Raw genomic sequence first — 13,813 nt, 5'->3', positions numbered from 1 at the left:
CACACATATTTTTCATTCTATCAGTTCTGTACCTTTAGAGAACGTTGACTAATGCAACTGGCAATACAACTGATGAGCTATGATATTAGCTATGCGTTCCTAGACAAATTACTTAATCTGAGGTACTATGGAGACATGAGAGAACATCACAAGTATTACAAGAGATGATGTAAATTCAGCACTTAGAGCAACTGGTGGCTTATGGTAAGTTCTCAGTGCATGATAGCTATTACTCCCTCTTAATATGGAAGCTATCAGGAAAAGAATACCACAAAAAATTTAAACAAGATATTTACAAGTATTAACTTATGGAAAGAAACATAAATTTTTAAAATAGTAAGTAAGCATTCAAACTTGCCAGTCTGGTCTGGAATAAAGGGGAGCACGGAACCACAATTCTTAGTTAAGGGAGCCACTTTAGGGTGGGCAAGAGACTTGACCCTAGAGGGGTTCCCAGGTGCCCAAGCTGAGGTCCCCAGTTAGTTCCTTGGGCAGCTGAGGATAGGGAACCTGAAATGACCCTATCCTAGAGCAATACTGACGAATATCTTGCATATCATCATAGAATCTTCATCTGGTGATGGATAGAGATAGAGACAGAGACCCACACAGGAGCACTGGACTGAGCTCCCAAGGTCCCAATGAGGAGCAGAAGGAGGGAGAACATGAGCAAAGAAGTCGGGACCACGAGGCGTGCACCCACCCACTGAGACAGTGGAGCTGATCTACGGGGAGCTCACCAAAGCCAGCTGGACTGTGACCGAAAAAGCATGGGATAAAACCGGACTCTCTGAACATGGCGAACAATGAGGGCTGATGAGAACCCAAGGACAATGGCACTAGGTTTTGATCCTAATACATGAACTGGCTCTGTGGGAGCCTAGCCTGTTTGGATGCTCACCTTCCTAGATATGGACGGAGGGGGGAGGACCTAGGACTTACCACTGGGCAGGGAACCCGGACTGCTCTGTGGACTGGAGAGGGAGGGGGAGAGGAGTGGGGGGAGGGGGAGAAGGGTGGGAGGAGGGGGAGGGAAATGGGAGGCTGGGAGGAGGTGGAAACTTGTTTTTTTTTTTTTCTCCTTTTCTCAATTAAAAAAAAATGGTTAAAAAGAAAAAAAAACAACTCCAGATAACAGGTTTTGGTACATGGAAAAAAAAAAAAAGAAAATTCTCTGTTATTAGGTAACTACATAATTACTAAAGGTTCTACTGATAGTGCTGGCCAGGCACTGAATAGTATGAATATCCTGATATCCTCAGTATGTTCATGCAGCATACATACCCTCAAATCAGGAGAAAAGTTGTCTGCAGAAGTTGAAATGGAATCTGAAGATATAGCAGAAGCTGACTTCGTATGCACCGAGTTCTCTGAATGAGAAGTAGAAGCACTACAAAATATAAAAACACACAGTATGTTTGGAAAATGGGGCTATGTAGACCAATTTTAGATGTTTGCTTTATAACTCCAATATTTACTGCAACCTGCACTGGAAGCATTTATAACTCCAATATTTAACACAAACTGCATTGTAAGTGGGTCCTGGGTTGTCTCTTCCATGGTTCCTAAAGACAGAAAAATTACAGACTGTTCTTTAAGAGTTAAGTATGCTTGACACTCAAGTCTGATAGACTTTCCTAGTACTTTTCCTAGTACTCTGAATTCCATCCAGTTATTTATCCATGGGGGAGGGGGTAAGTGAAATGGCTCAACAAGTTAAGGTGCTTGCCTCAGAGCCTGACAATGTAAGTTCGATCCCAACTCCCCACAAGTTGTTCTTTAATATAATGTACATGAGTACCCAAAGAAACACAAATACACACAAAATAAATAAATGTAAAAAAAAAATTAAAGACCATTCCAATATGCAAAACCATTACATCAGGCACAGCAAGTCAAAGGCAAATTTGGCATAGTCCCCATGTACATGTGGCTCACAAGCTTGTGATAAAACATGCAAATGAATAAACAGGCCACGTGATAAGAGCTCTCCCCTCTACACACATCAGAAAATTCAGGGAGAACGTAGGCAATGGCACATGATGGGAGCCTTTTCTACAACACAAGGGCTGACCAGACCGTGTGCATTCCAGGCTGCATTTCCACTGAGCTGTACTCCAGCCCTTTGCAAAAATACTTCAGTTTAGGTGCAAGTAGCCAATGCCAGTAGGCTGGCAGGGAACCTAGTCTTCCTGCAGCAGCCCACCCCCACACCCCAGTGCCTAGGAACATAGAAGTGCATTTGAGCTGAATCCTGAAAGAGCAAACTGCCAGGCCACTAAAAAAGACAAACAAAAAACACTGCACGGAATTTCTGTCCACAGTACATAGGCATGATATCTGACTGGCACTCCAAACAGTCTATGTTGATGCAACAAAATAGCTAAGACTTAAAGATTATTTTTCTGAATTTCTCTTTTTAGTGTCTCACTAGCAGGTTGATTAATATTTTACATTAAAGAGTAGGTTTTGGGTGGAGAAAAAAAACCCAGCCACATAGTTTTTACTGAAAAGTTATGTTGCCATGGATATAAACCAGATGGTTCAGTAAACAAACTAAAGTGGTAATTACAGACGGTTTTGTGTTTCAGGTGCTGATTCGTGAGCATGCTCTAAGACCACAAAGCATTATTGATAATCTACTTATAAAAGTCAGCATTCAATTTAGAGTGAGCCCTGGTTTTAAGGCTGGTTAGTACAGTGCTATTAAATTTTTTCCCATTAATTTTCTTTTTTAAAAATGTATTCACATGCTGTTTGAGGAGTCTTTACATCCACAAAGAAGTGTAGGAGGGCCTTAGAATTTTTGAGTGTGAGGGGGATCTGTAACATACATTGTGTTTTACACAATGTATCATTTAATACTATTTTATAGGAATAACACAGTATTATAAGTTTAAAAAACTGAACATTTAAAAATAAGGAGTCATCCAATAAATTTTCATGAGTAAAAAAACTGCTACAAAGGTATGGCAACATCAAAGCACAAAGAACATCCAAGGAACCATGTGTGGTTCGGCAAAGCTGGAGGTGTAGACAGGCCCGGGACCCTTTGCACATTTGACTCCAGACTCTCACTGAGCCTGTCCTGAATGACTATGGAAATAATCACACTCAACAGTTACCTTACTTTCTTAAATTCTTATACAATTTCTGATACTTGATCACATTCTACTTTTATTATTTTATTATCTTATTATTTACTAGTCTCAGATATGTAACTCAGTCCTCAAGGATAAAAATTATGTTCTTATTTTTATTTCTACAAAATCTAAATCAGCACAAAATAGTCTAAAAGAAGTCAAAAATGAAAAGACAGTGCATTAAAGCTTAAAATGCAGATTTAAAGTATACATACGTGCACACATAAGTACACACACAAACACACTTTTAAATTAGTCTCACTATTTAGCCCATGGTGGCATCCCTCCCTCGCCATCTTGGCTTCTCTCTGTTCCTTTTCCCGCTCCCCCCTTCTCTTTCTCTCTCTGTCCTCTTCTCTCTCCTTTCTCTTTCCTCTCTTTCCCCTTTTTTCCTTCCTCTCCACAACCCATCTAATAAATGTCTAACTTTATTTTGTATAGTATGTTTATCCATCTCTCTTGCCCACCAGTGGCAGTCACATGGAGACCATCTGTGTGGTCCTGGGCACCGTCCCTGCTTGGGACCCCGGCAGCTTACAGCAAACCCATCTGCATGGTGTGCCTATCTGTCTGCCTCTTGCCTACCCATCGCCCACATGGCTAGCCGCTGGGGATGCCCAGGGGACCAGCCACCTTGGTTTGTGGACCCGACGCAAGCTGCCAGGACCCACAGCAAAAATTCATAACATTTGGTGCTGTGTGACTCGGATAGGCGCTCCTGCCCAGAACTCCTCTCCCGGGGTCAGGACCCTGAATCAGGGTTTTTTTTCAACTCCCACCACCCGCTTCCCGGCTTCAAGCGGTGAGTCTCCCCTGTTCTGCTACGGTTGCTTCCCTTAACTGGAATCGTGTTTGGACTGACCCAGGGCCAGTCAACCCGCGCTAGCACTGTACACTCATACGGTGCATTCGACTGAGGACCCAGGGTTCCTCAGATTCTTCATCTTTTTTTCCATTTCTTCTCTTTTCTTTTTCTTCCCTCATGGTAAACCGCCACTCGGAGCGGCCTCTGGTCTCTCTGGTTTCTGAGTCACCTCAACCAACCGGATCCAGCCAGGCCATAACACCCCACCTGGAGTTAGGGGACGGCCAGCTCATGGGTCCTGGGTGTTCGTGCTGATTTGCACCCCACCTATACGGTGAGATGTTCTCATTATAGGCCTTGAGGTGCCGCTGTTTCGCGGGTTTTCATGATTTTGGCTGTGAATAGCAACCATCCATGTTCCCCGGCTTTTTTTATATTCCAGCCATGGCATGGTGCAGTTTTTTCAGTTCCAGCCTTTTGCTCCCCTCTGCAGCTTGTGGTGTGGCATTGTGGCTCAGTGACAGGGTAGATCACACCTTTAGGTCCCTCTTATTAGGCTTAAAATCCTTACAGCTCAAAAATTATGGCTTTTTCATACAACACGTGGCTGCCACCATTTTGACTGGGGTCAGGTGACTTCGCCACCATCTTGGCTGAGAGCCAGGTCAGGTGATCAAGCTCTTCCATCTTTACTGAAGTATATACCCTGCTTTTCATGACAGTGAGACACATCTGCTCCTGGCAGCACCAATCTACTTCATAAAAGGATGGTGGGCACCAAAGAATCTCCATGTGGAGTTCACTTCCGTTGTGTCAAAGCTAGCCATTTGGGCAAGAAACTGCCCTTGCCTTGACTGATGACAATACACTGTACAAACTGGACAAGCAGGACACAAAGAAAAAAGATTGCTGAGCTTTGCCAAGACAAAGTAAGTCAGTCTTTCTAAATTTTCCTCACAGAAAAGTCTATCAGATATCCTAAGCCTGTAGACCAAGGATGGATGCCTGAATACTGCAGAGAAACCTTTGGTGACTACCCAGGCATCCAGATGACTCTGTCATTTACTTAGTCTTGGAAGTCACACTGTTTACTCAGATAATGTTATTTCCTTCTGGGGTCTCTGATGAAGATGAGATGGTTCTAGTTTTCTTTGTTACCAAATTCAGAAAAGAAACTTACATAAGAGATGTAAATTTATATGGCTAAGAAACATAAAAGTTTAAGTTGTTTACCTAAGAAGATATTTTTAGGGTAGTAATATAAGTTATGATAGAAAACAGTTTAAGTATAAAACTCTGGACTCACTAAAATAGATAATACAGTACTTTCTCCAAATCTGCCAAATACATATGGACTAAGCAATTGTGAATTTAATTCTTAGTTGATAATTGTTCTTATTGTATGTGGTTTTACTATGTTAGAGTTAAAACCTTTCCTTTTAATTTATACAAAAGGGGGAACTATTGTGAGGATACATGTACATGGTGTGAAGGTGTATTGCTGTGACTGGCGTAAGAAAAAGCTGAACAAACAGCTACACAGGAGGTATAGGTGGAATTTCTGGGGCAAGAAATGAAGAGGAGGAGGAATCTAGGCATGCAAGGGATGCTGGAAAACACAGAGAAGAGGCAGGAGGTTCAAGATGGAAAAGAATGTAGTAAATTAATGTAAATGGGTTAAGTTTTAAGAGCTAGCTAGGAATAAGCCTAAGCCATAGGCTGAGTTTTTATAAGAAGTCTCCATGTCATTGTTTGGGAGCTGGCTGGTAGGACAAAAGACTTATTACACATCATCTCCTCAGGAATCCTGTCAGATGTGGGACCCACAGAGCAAGCTCATGACACTTGATGCTTCTGTATCTTTCCACTTATCCTAATCTGCTCCTACATAGCTTGTGTTTTAATAAATTACTACATCCCATAAGACCACAAATTTCAAGAAGGGGAATGTCAAGAAAGAAGAATGTTATTTACCCCCATTCTGTCCCTAGAATCTCCTATGCAGTTGGCAACAAGCAGATATTTGCAAAGTCCTTGTTGGTAAATACATGAGTGAAAGAACAAGGATCAAAAGACTGGATGATTTAAATCAAACCCCTTAGAGGCCACGATGAGGACACACAGATAAAATAAAAAAGAAACTTAGGGAAAGATGGTGGGTGAAAGAAAAGCAAGGTTTGTGCTTTCTGGAGTCCTGTGTGTGTGCATTTATGTACGATATATCAAGAGCCCCTCTCCCAGGCAAAGGCTCCTTAAGAGGCTAGAGAGAACACTTCCTTTAAGACTCTAGCCCGAAGAGGCAGTTGTGGCACAGGCCTTTAATCCTACCACTTGGGAGGCAGAGGCAGGAGGATTGGATCTCTATGAGCTCAAAGATCACAAACCCTAAACAACCTGTGGGACTACTCCAAACAGTATCCTTTAATTTTGTTGCCAGCAGCTTTTGAGAAGCTTATGAGAACAATCACCTGCACTGCTGACAAAATGGGGAAGTCACCATGCCTGGGCTTGCCCTGACAACTTACACCAGGTACCTCAGGCTGACTCACCTAGGATGACAACCTGAGTCACGTGTGGAGCCCATGGAGTCAGTCTCCCCCTATTCAGAAGCCACTCTTCTTGTCTCTTGAAATGGTCCCTCCTCCAGGCCTCAGGCTCACACTGGACTGTCCCTTACCTCCATCAGGACCCTGAGCCTTTCCCCTGGGGTTATATGTATTCCCTCCTTAATAATCTCATCTGGTCTCTCAACAGTGCCACCTCTAAACAAGGGAAGCTTGACTTCCGGTCAACTCCAGAGCTCTCTCTAGACTCTCAGATTCCAGCAAATGACTTATTTAAGTACCTCCACAGACCCCAAACCTAACTCTACGCTTCTTTACCCAGCTCCAAAGTCTTTCATATCTTAGTAAATGGCAATTAGCCTTCTGCTTCCTCCAACCAAAAACTTGAGTCACTTTTCACTTTCTCAAGAAATTATTTGGCCTTCAAAACACATACATTTCTCCACTGTGACACACCTCTTCTGCTAGTGTGCAATCTTCTTCCAGAATGATTTCCTAAACAGATGCCTTGCTCTGTTCTTATTCATTCTTCATACAGCAGCCTTTGGAAGATGCTGATCATCATTCATCTCCTCTCAACTATCCTAAGCTTCCCATGCCACTGCTAGGGAAGTCCAAGTTCTTAAAATGACCACGCATTGTTTCACTATCTGCTGCTGTCCTGACCTCATCTCCTATCTGCTCTAGGGCTCCCCTGCACCTTTGGGCACCACTCCTGATAACTCTTCCTGCACACATTCCTGCTTTCCCTTTGTTCCTGTCAGAACTGTTGCTCACATGGGGCTCTCTTATTTAAAATGCACTGTTACCAACCCATCCTCCACCTGCTTCCTTCCTTTCTTTCCACAGCATCACATTTTGTCTTATGTGTTTATTCTGTCTCCCATATCCGTTAAAGTACAAACCTTTAAGGATTCCACATCTTGTCTATACTGATCATCATGGGATTCCCCAGAGTCAAGAATCTGTATTCCCAATGGGAGAACATGAGCGCCATAGGTGTGAATAAATGGTCCTTGGAGGTAGGGCCAAACAAAACAACAAAAAAAAATTTAAAGTTATTTTGTTTTCTAATATAAAGTCTCATGTAGCCCAGGCTAGCTTTGAATTCCTGACTCTTCTATCTCCACTGCTCAAGTGCTGGCACTATAAGCATGTACCAACACAATCAATGAAAACTTTACTATTTCAATCCCAAAACAAAGTAGATAAAATCATATTCACTCTGTGAGCATGGGGGGAAGGGGCAAAACAGAGAGAAATGTATTTTTAAAAATGTTCCTTAGGAGGGTAACAATTTTCTTGAATGATAAACACTGGCCTAGCCCAATAGCTGGCATTACAGTAGATACTCACACATTTAAATTTATTGGATAAATTACTTAATATCTACTGAGTTGTTACCCATGCTACGAGCTATTCATATACATATGATGATGAAATAAAATAACACATGTAACAGTGTAGCACCTTATCTCGCAAGCAATACCAAACCCATTATTATTCTACCTAACGGAGATGAGAAAAGGACTCCTCCCAACAACTAGAAACCCTAGTTGACCACCATGGAGTTAAATACAGAAGTGTAAAGTTAAAATGGGTGAAACTCTAATTTGATTCTTACAGAAACAGTTGGGGCTAGAGACATGGCTCATCTTTTAAAGGCTAGGCTCACAACCAAAACATCAAGAAACAGCTAGCAGGATGTGGATTGTCAGGCCTGTCACCCTACAGTTTGGAAAGCAGAGGCAAATAGCATGTTTTAGCCTGCCTATAGATAAATGATGAAATCCTACATCAAATAAAGCAAACAGAAGAGTTACCATGATCAGACAGTGCCAGTAGAGAGACTGAGCTCAAGACTAACTGAGGCTGAGAACCATAGTTGTAAACACTGAAACCATTGTGCTGAACTAGTTTTCAGGGTCTTCATAACTCTTCAGCCCCTGATAGTGGATAGTTCCCAACTCTCCCCTCTTCGGTATGTGTACACACACACACACACACACACACACACACAATGTCAATATCTGAGAGATGCTAACCTTGTTCCTTAGCACCGTTCTTTAATTATAATGAATATTTCCCCGAGCAAAAGTTCTCAATCTGCAGCAGCATTTGTTTTTCATTCCCGATCAGTGTGGACCTTTTGGCCCAAGCCAAGTAAGCAGAGTTAAGAACTAAGATTAGAGTTAAGAGCTAAAATTAAATTAAAAATTACAATCTTCTTCTATTCCTGTATATCTGTCAATGGAAATACACACACACATATATAAATACACATACATACATATAAATACACATACATACATACAAACACACACATATAAACACAAATACATACCCATGAACACAACACATATATAAACACAACATACAAACACATACACACACTTAGTAAACATATACTAAAAGCCATTACTGGATAACATGTCAGTACCAGTAAGATTCAAAGTAATACAGAACTGACTGTGTTCTGCAATGAAGTGATTACCACACTCCGTGCCCCAGAGCATTAATGTATCTCTTCAGAGAGGCGAGCATGTTATGCCAAGACAGGAAGCATCAACAGCACCAATCTTAGAAATTAATGAACATTATAGCAAAGCTGGTCAGAAAATAGCCAGCACTGTCCAAGACATCAATTGTACTTTACAGCATTCATGCAGACAGCTTTTCCTGAGGAGTACCCTCACAACAGCATTGCAGTTTTATTCATGTAGACAGCTTTTCCTCTGAGGAGTACCCTCACAACAGCATTGCGATTTTATTCATGTAGACAGCTTTTCCTCTGAGGAGTACCCTCACAACAGCATTCACGTAGACAGCTTTTCCTCTGAGGAGTACCCTCACAACAGCATTGCTATTTTACTCTAATATAATAGCCCATAAGAAGGCCATTAACAACTCACAAACATGCTGGGTGTAACTTAATGGCTGTGTGCGGCCTAGTAGAAGTAAGACCCACGGGCTCAATGCCTACCACAAATGCATTTATCTAAATTTTCAGCATTACTTTAAAAAATGGAAGTCAATCTAAGTTCTCTTCTCCTTATATCCCAAATTACACTCTTTTTAGTTCCTACATAGAAGAATAAAGCTGGTGTTATTTGAATGCTAATTTCTGTTTCCCACAAACCTCTGAAAAAAGATACACAAATACACAGTAAGAGAGGCACAGAGCAGCAAAAGCACTCAGTCTCTGTCCCCAGCCCTCCCCACCCCTGCCAGGGGTTGTGCTTCATCCACAAGAACCAGACAGACCCCGTTACTGCCGCAGTGGCTCTCACACACCTGCTCACGGCTCTTACACACCTGCTCGCCCGCTGCGGTACCACAGTGTTCTTTCCCTTCCTTGTCCCACTCAAAACTTTCACCACCGCAAAGTGCAGTACTGATGTGAACAGTAACCCAATAGGCAGGCGGGAATTTCTCTGTCCTTCTCCAAACAATATAAAAAGACTACATAAAGAAACTTCTATTTTACTGGGGTTTCTTTTACTTGGGAGCCCCTGTCCCCCAGCTACACATATTTCAGAAGTGGTTAATACACAAACTTGCAAATTGAGAAAATCCCTCCTAATCAAATGAATGCCAGCGTCTCTGGGTACCTAAGGAAGTACTGAGACATTACCAGACTTAAGCATCTTTTGTTAATGCTGCTAAAGAAAAAAATAATGTCTGAAGACAGCAGGATTCATACACCACCTCAAACATCCCTATACCTAGAAGCACTACCTCAGCTTCCCAGAAAGACGGAGTTTGAGGAATTCTCCCTCCAACTGCAGGGTCAGCTAACTGCCCTCCTACTCTCTCCCTCTTTCTCTCCATTTGAGGAGCAGGAACTTTTTAAATCTCTTTTCCTTCTGCCTCTGCTACATAACTAACATATGTTATTGTGTATCATGTATTGTAAAAAGTAGGCTCACTGTCTTAGAGACCGGCAGGCTAACAAGGTGCTAGTTTGATACGTTGGCATCTCATCACAGCCCAAAGTGAGGATGAAGGTTCATAAAAGATGTAAAGGAAACAAGGAAAGCCCAGAATAAGACAGCGGATCCAGTGGCTGAAACATGTGCTTTCAGTCCAAGAATCATGGTTTCACCACCTGACAAATAAATCCAATCAACTTAATCTAAGCTCTTTCTTTATCCATACAATAAACTGCTGACACTATATAAAAGCAGTGTTTAATATTGAACTAGTAGAAAGTGTTAAACAACTGCATTGAGCTCCATATTAGAAAAGTAACAAGATGAAATGAGATATAAGGAACCACTAAAAAAAGAAAATCAAACTAAACAGTTGGGCCTAAAAGTCCATCTTCACTAGCTTGACACTGTAAAGTGTCTTCATGTACAATGGAAAACTGACAAATTTCTAAACTCAAAATAATTCTAGTCAACACTAAACCTTAGAGTACAAATATTAGGAGAGAGTTTTAAAAGCACACACACACACACACACACACTCACGCACACACTCCATGCACAACTTTCAATTCTTTCAAGACTAACTCAAGCTTCAATCACAAGGCCAAGTCTACCACCAGTGCTTTTAATGAAAACAACAGTAGAGTACTGTCTCCGACACCTGGTTTGCTGGATTGTTAATAAAATCATACTACATCCTTGTCACTCATCACTAGCAGCACTCAACAATAACAGACAGAAAATAAAATCCAAGCACTAACAGATTCCAATATTCATGCCCGATTCCTGCTAACCCACTATTCGTAAGCGTGAACATCGGAGACACTAGAAACGTTACTAGCATCACACATGCTTAACTCAAAACAGCCCAGAAAGTTAGATCATGTCACCTGCTTTTCAGTCCTCATAAACAAGTCTCAAGAGGGTTCATGATCTGTCGGCCATGTTTCTTCCACGCCCCAGGCTCAGCTGACCACTGTTGTTAAAGTAAGATCTAAACCACTTGCCTTGTTTAAACAGCTTCTCTCACTGACAATTCCATTTTTCGTGAGTATCCCATGAAAAGGAGAGGTACCTTCAGAATGTTTTCTTCCTAATAATGCTGTCGCCCACAAATATTAAAGAATGTATTCTGTATTCTGACTGGGAGAAAGCTTTTCTAGGAATGCTAATTTTGCTCTCAGCACCCACACAATGGACTGCAGTGTCCTTCCTAACCATTGTATGAGCTTGTGCTTGTTAGTCATCATGCTGAAAATTTTACTAAAGTAATAAAAGCCTGCAGTGTGCTTTGCAACACAAAAACTTACTGTCAGAATATCTGTCTCCAAAACAGAGGATACCTCACTATATATAACACAGTACTGTGTCCTGTTAAAATGCTATGCCAGCTCTGATGTTTAAATGTCACCAATCTACAGGACAAGAGAGGTGTCAGAAACAATGTGCTATCACACTGTATGACAGAAATGAATCTTCATTTAGAGAACAAAGTAAGAACAGGTCATCCAGGACACACAGTTATATTGGTATCATTTTATTTCCAGATCAATTCAGTGCATGTGATCTGTTAGTTCCAACATAAATCTAATAGCTAATTTATACTGATAACAGCCTGCAAGACTTGTTTTCCCACAGTATGGTTTGACAGAACTGGTAAGCACCAAAGCATTGTAATCAAAGTGTCAACAGGAGGTGGGGTAAGGCCAGGTCTGGGCTAAGCACCAGCACCAGCCCGGCAGCCACAGCAGCACTAACATAACTTAACTCAAAGTGTATTTTATTAAAAAAACATTGATTTGAAATGATTTTTACATGCTCAGAGAGCAGCTTAAGCTAGTACTTAAGTGGACTACATGTATAGCCTACAGGGAAAGCTCCTCACATATAAGTTAGCAGAGAGAAATAATCTAAACTGAATTTTTCTGATTATAATTCATGCTACCTAGAGTCAGCTTAGTAAAGCTTCGATCTGGGCAACACTGACCTCAGCAAGCACAGAGAACACATGCACATGAGACTCCACACATCTGTCTACTTTGTGTGCATGTTTTACTTGCATGTGCATCTGTGCACCATACGCATGTCTAATGCCTGCAGAGGTCAGAAGAGGATGTTGGATCCCCTGGAACTGGAGTTACGGATGGGTGTAACTGCCATGTAGGTGCTGACGGCTGAACCTGAGTCCTCTGCAAGAGCAACAAGTGTTCTTGACCCAAGTTACCTCCTCAGCCCTCATTTGTGTCTTAATAAGTGACATTTTGTATAATCTCCTCATGCTACAGGCAAATGTGAATTCATTGTTAAATGAACTGGTGTCATTCACTCCTTAGGCTATGCAGGTACTTTCCCAGGACAAGCACACATTACTCATAAGTCACTGTCCTTCCAATTAACTAACTTTCCACAGACTTCAAAGTGTTGGGTGAAGATGAGGAAGTGGAGTTGGGTTGTGTTTGCTTGTTTTCCCACCACTAAGAAAGCACACACCATACCCCATCCTCTTAGAGCCTGGAAAACTTAATACCTGAGTTATGACTCCCAACAATGGTGTGCACCAACTTTTGAACGCGGCTCCCTATATTCCAGACTAGCTGGTTGGTAGAGTAACAGGCCATTAAAGTCATAACTACTAGCTTGCTTTTTTCATTTTTTCTGTTTTATGACAGGACTGAGGAAAGTCTTTTTTACTTTACTTTTCTGAGGTAGTCTTAAATGAACAGAGAAAGAGACGACCTAGACGAAGGGAAATCTTTGTAGCTAGATGTAATGGGGCTGACTGAGCCTGACATCAGCTTTCCAACAAGAAATTTCTTTTATTCAGCAAAATGTACACCCCAGGAACTTTCACCACTCCCCTCTACAGTTTATATTGGGAGAGCACTTTGTAAACAGCAGAGCAGTTTTGCGAAAATCCAAATTCCAGTTCCATCTTTCATTAGTAGGGACACTGTAAAATTTTGAGTCTGTTATCTATCATCAGGGATCTTGAGAAACCACAGACTGCACAAGGAAAAGAGCTGTGCAACTATAAAACCGACATCTAGTTGCACGCTTATTAGCTACTGGGTTTAGACCGAACAGACGAGTGGATACTCATTTATTTATTTATTTGTTAATCATTTTCTTGTGACTAGTTCCTGGAAGAAGTCTTCCAATACAGTATCCTTGAGTGTTTTGTGTATTGAAGGTGATGGCCTGAACGGACTGATCACTAAGACTCTGTTCCAGTTCCTTGTTCTGTTGCTGTGATAAAAGACCTGACAAATCAATTTAAGGAGTCAGAAACAGTAGGTTCCTCACATCCAGAGTCAAGAAGCAGAAATGCATGTCCTGGAGCTCAGTTCACTTTCTCCATCTTATGTAACC

At 41.5% G+C, this 13,813-nt stretch overlaps 1 protein-coding gene across 4 annotated transcripts in view; it reads right to left on the bottom strand.

The window, feature by feature from the left end:
* Mtmr2 (myotubularin related protein 2) overlaps positions 1–13,813 on the bottom strand; it is a 55,556-nt gene that overhangs the window by 33,003 nt on the left and 8,740 nt on the right. For all 4 annotated transcript variants that reach the window (XM_041656887.1, XM_041656886.1, XM_041656888.1 and 1 more), the window contains one exon: positions 1,285–1,390. In XM_041656887.1, coding sequence (XP_041512821.1) covers positions 1,285–1,390 — 106 coding nt within the window. The remainder of the gene's footprint in view (positions 1–1,284; positions 1,391–13,813) is intronic.

The sequence above is a fragment of the Microtus oregoni genome, unplaced genomic scaffold, assembly GCF_018167655.1.
Source record: "Microtus oregoni isolate MIOR12 unplaced genomic scaffold, Mior012 000008F_ref0000371, whole genome shotgun sequence".
NCBI lineage: Eukaryota > Metazoa > Chordata > Mammalia > Rodentia > Cricetidae > Microtus > Microtus oregoni.
The sequence above is the reverse complement of the archived record's forward strand: the minus strand, read 5'-3'. Positions and strand labels throughout refer to the sequence as shown.